The 4,343-nt window shown below is 35.8% G+C and overlaps 1 protein-coding gene across 1 annotated transcript; it reads left to right on the top strand.

Moving 5' to 3' along the window:
• The first annotated feature begins 531 nt into the window (after positions 1-531).
• On the top strand, positions 532-1,482 carry LOC105985225 (olfactory receptor 2AJ1-like). The gene has a single exon (XM_013015651.1). It carries the CDS (start codon positions 532-534, stop codon positions 1,480-1,482), a length of 951 nt encoding a protein of 316 aa, XP_012871105.1.
• The last annotated feature ends 2,861 nt before the right edge of the window (positions 1,483-4,343 follow it).

Consider the following 4,343-nt stretch of genomic DNA (forward strand, 5'->3'; position numbering starts at 1 on the left):
GTAACAAACTGCTAAACTAGTGATAGTGGAGGCCTTTGTCTATACAAGTGAGCAACATCAAGTTAGATTCTTCTGTTAGAAATAGCACCAAAGAATATTTTTATTAATCTGCTAGAAAATTAAGCATCAGCAATTCATAAGTAACTTGAGCTAGGGTGCCCAAGAAATACAAAGATTCAGTCAGCAATTAAGGCCACCTAGAGTATGCAGGTATAGGCTTCCTCAGAAGATGACATTTGAGAGAAGACTGGCTGGGCAAAGAGTATGAAATGACTTAAAATAATGAGACAATGAGTGAGTGATAGGGCCACTTGATTTGAAGAAATGATTTTCCAGATTTTTAAAGAATATTCTTTCCATGAAGTAGCAGAGAAATCTTAGATGTTGTTTGCATGTTATACATTGTTTTCACTCCATTTTACTATGTTGATATGTACATGAGCCCAAACTTAATGACCTTTCCTCGCTTACATTAAGTAATTAATGATGCATTTGCTTATCTATTTAGTTGAAGATAACAAAGGAGAATTTATGATGGCACATACAAATTACACCTTCAACTTTGGTAGTGACTTTATACTTGCGGGACTTTTCTCATCTTCCCAAGCAAGTCTAGCCTTCTTCTCATGTGTATTTGTCATCTTTATAATGAGTGTGACAGAAAATGCACTCATGATCCTCCTTATCCGAGGAGACTCACGACTCCATACCCCAATGTACTTCCTGCTCAGCCATCTCTCTTTCATGGATATCTTGCACATTTCCAACATTGTCCCCAAGATGATCACCGACTTTCTGTCTGGCAGCAAAACTATTTCCTTTGTGGGTTGTGGCTTTCAGTTGTTTCTGTCTCTTATCCTACTGGGTAGTGAGTGCCTTCTCTTGGCTGCCATGTCCTATGATCGCTATGCAGCGATCTGCCACCCTCTGCGCTACCCAGTGCTCATGAAGGATGCTGTCAGCAGGCTCATGGCTGCAGGGTCCTGGCTGGTTGGAACTCTCAATGCCATAGTTCACACAGCTATTGTGATGCACCTTCCATTCTGTAACTCCAATGTTATTGATCACTATTTCTGTGAATTCCCAGCCTTGCTGAAATTGTCCTGTGTTGACACATCTCACTATGAAAGGGGAGTTGATGTTAGTGCCATTATTTTCCTGCTGATCCCTTTCTCCATGATCTCTGTGTCTTACGTACAAATTCTACACACTGTGTTCCAAATGAAATCCTCAGAGGCGCAGAAAAAGTCCCTTTCTACCTGTTCTTTCCACATGATTGTGGTCATAATGTATTACGGACCATTTATTTTCACATATATGACACCTAGGCCATACCACACTCCAGGTCTGGATAAATTCCTGGCCATATTCTATACCATCCTCACACCCACACTGAACCCCATCATTTACAGCTTTAGGAATAAAGATGTTCTGGCTGCTGCCAAAAGTATATTCCAAAGTAACTTTCTGAACAAAAATTGAATAGAGGGAAATGCACATATTTTGCGCTTCCTCTTTTTCTATATGAACTACCTACAGACCACTCATTGACTCTCTTAAGGAAACTTATATATATATATTTTTTTGCCAAGAAGGATTTGAAAACAATCACAATTTTTTCAGTAAGTTAATTTTGTTAGTACATGCCTCCAAAAATCCTTCTTCCCTGTTAGCTATTAAAAATCAACCCCTGCACTTGTAGAAAGTTAAAGATCACCAGTGACTTCTACCTCCTCCTTCCCAAATTAGGAGAAGGCTAACAATTTATTTATTTCAATTATATATAAAGCATGGATTCTTGCAATACTTGTGTTTTCATGAAATTTCCTCAATGTTTTGGAAATGAGACAGAATATAATTTTATCAAAAATCCACAAATGTCAGTTCAAATCCACATTTTTGTCAGATTTACATACCTGTTTAATTCAGGGAGCAATTTAGAGACACATGTAAAAATGTTTATATATTCCAAAATGTAAGAAAACCATGTAATTCATATTTTTGCATTATATTCTAGGTAAGAATGCTCTGAAAATTATGCATTATTTCATATGTCCAAATATGTTAGGTTCATTTTACAAACTTTTAAGATTATTACCAAACATTTTCTGATGGAGAAAAATTTCTATTGAAATTTTGCTTAAATAGCTTATTAATGAAAACATATAAACTACTTTATTTTACAAAATGTTTAAGTTAATATCCATTGTCTTTCATTGAAGGAATTTCACACAGTAATTTGAAACAGAATATTGTTACACCATAGTGTTTTGTAATAAGCCATTAATTTGCATTTCAGTGTTGAACATTAAAAGCAATCATAAATAGTTAGAAAGTTTTTGTCAATTTTGATATACTTTTATTGACATAGAAAATGATGTAAAATATGCCAAAAATCTCTGGAAATATGTTCATTGAACTTTCAATTATTAAATTTTCTGAACCAAACACTTTTATGTTGATGACAGAGATATAAAGGGGAATTATTGTATAGAAGATTATTATTATAATAAAATTATGGTATCGAATTGTCTTCCTGTTCTTTTCTACTTCCTTCAAATGCTTGAATGCTCCAACTTGATACAAATTCATACCATTCATGCTTTACAAGCCAGGTCCCTCTATTCCACTCAGTGTGATTATATAGATTGGGATCTTTCAAAGCTTTCTCTCCTACCATGGTAACTCTCCTGAAGAACCTAATCAAGCCTACTTTGGCCTTAACTTCAGTTATATGAAGGAACAAAACACAGCAATATGAAACCACAAAGAAGTTCAAATTCACTTGGAAATATAAAGAAAATATCAATTTATCATTCCAATCATGTCCTGTTTTGATATCTGTTTTATCACTTACTAAACTTAGTGAGTAATGGATGTTTTTAATGAAATTTCAAGCTGGTGTTTTCTACATTACAGGATAGAATCAAGCTTTTTTTTTTAGATTCCTTTTTGTATTAATATTTTTTTTAATTGTGGAAATACCACACAGAGGGGTTACAATTACATGGGCAGGATAATGAGTACATTTCTTATCAAGAATTGTTGCCTCCTCCTTTGTTTACCCTTCCCATCCTTTCCTATCCCCTCCACTTCCTGCCAAAGTTGTAAAGTTCGTATTTCAACCTAATGATTTGTACATCTCATTGTTGCAATGGTTCCATCTGTATCCCTATTTAAACTATTTGTTTTTTTCCTTTCCCCTCCACAAATTATACCAATATCAAATACAGTGAAAGCTGGGGTTATACCAGGGGGAGGGACATACAAAGCAACAAATAAATCATCTTATAAACATGTTAGAAAAAATCGCATGAAAGAAAAAACATTTGAATACTTATCTTGGGGTTCATTTCACCTAATATCAATTGATCTGACCTTTTCTGCTTGACTCAGACATATACTAGTTATTGCAAATAAGGGAAACTGCTGGATCCTGCCGGCAATGAAAGGGAATCCCGATTTAGGGGGGGAGGATGAGAAAAAAAAAGAAACAATACGAAGGATGGGGTCCGGAGGTCTGCAGCTCAAGACTCCAGCATCGTTTATTTTTAACTTTCCCTAATATATACGGTTAGAAGTCAAGAGGTAACATAAGGTTACTATAGTCCAGAAAAACAAGGAAAATGTCAGTAAAAACAGAATACATTAAAAACAAGGCAAGGTCATTTGGTTGAAAGTAAAATATCCTGCAGACACAGCAAAGCAATCAGGGCACCTGGTGTTTTTCAAGTAAGCCAGTTCCTTGTACCTGCCTTCAGCGAGCACAGTGGTCAAGATGACCTTTGAGCTTTATGGTTGGCTCCCAACAGGAAACCATGGGACCTATGTTTCTTTGGGCCTGGCTTACTTCACTTAATATATATTTTTCCAAGTCTTTCCATTTCCTAACAAATAGGGTAATGTCATTCTTTCTGATGGGGGCATAAAATTCCATTGTGTATATATACCACATTTTCTTGATCCATTCATCTACTGAGGGGCATCTGGGTTGGTTCCATATCTTAGCTATGGTAAATAATACTGCAATAAACATAGTTGTCCTGGTAGCTTTAGTATAGCTTTGTTTGTGATCATTTGGGAAGATGCCCAAAAGTGGGATTGCTGGGTTATAGGGAGCTCTATGTGGAGTGTTTTGAGGAACCTTCATACTACTTTCCAAAGTGGTTGAACAAGTTTGCACTCCCACCAACAATGCAGTAAGGTTCCTTTATGTTCACATCCCCTCCAGCATCTGTTGTTATTAGAGTTCTTGATTATAGCCATTCTAACCGGGATTAGGTGGTATCTCAATGTTGTTTTGATTTGCATTTCTTTTATGGCTAGAGAAGTTGAGCATTTCT

This window comes from Dipodomys ordii, unplaced genomic scaffold (genome assembly GCF_000151885.1).
Source record: "Dipodomys ordii isolate 6190 unplaced genomic scaffold, Dord_2.0 Scaffold27, whole genome shotgun sequence".
NCBI classification, from domain to species: Eukaryota; Metazoa; Chordata; class Mammalia; order Rodentia; family Heteromyidae; genus Dipodomys; species Dipodomys ordii.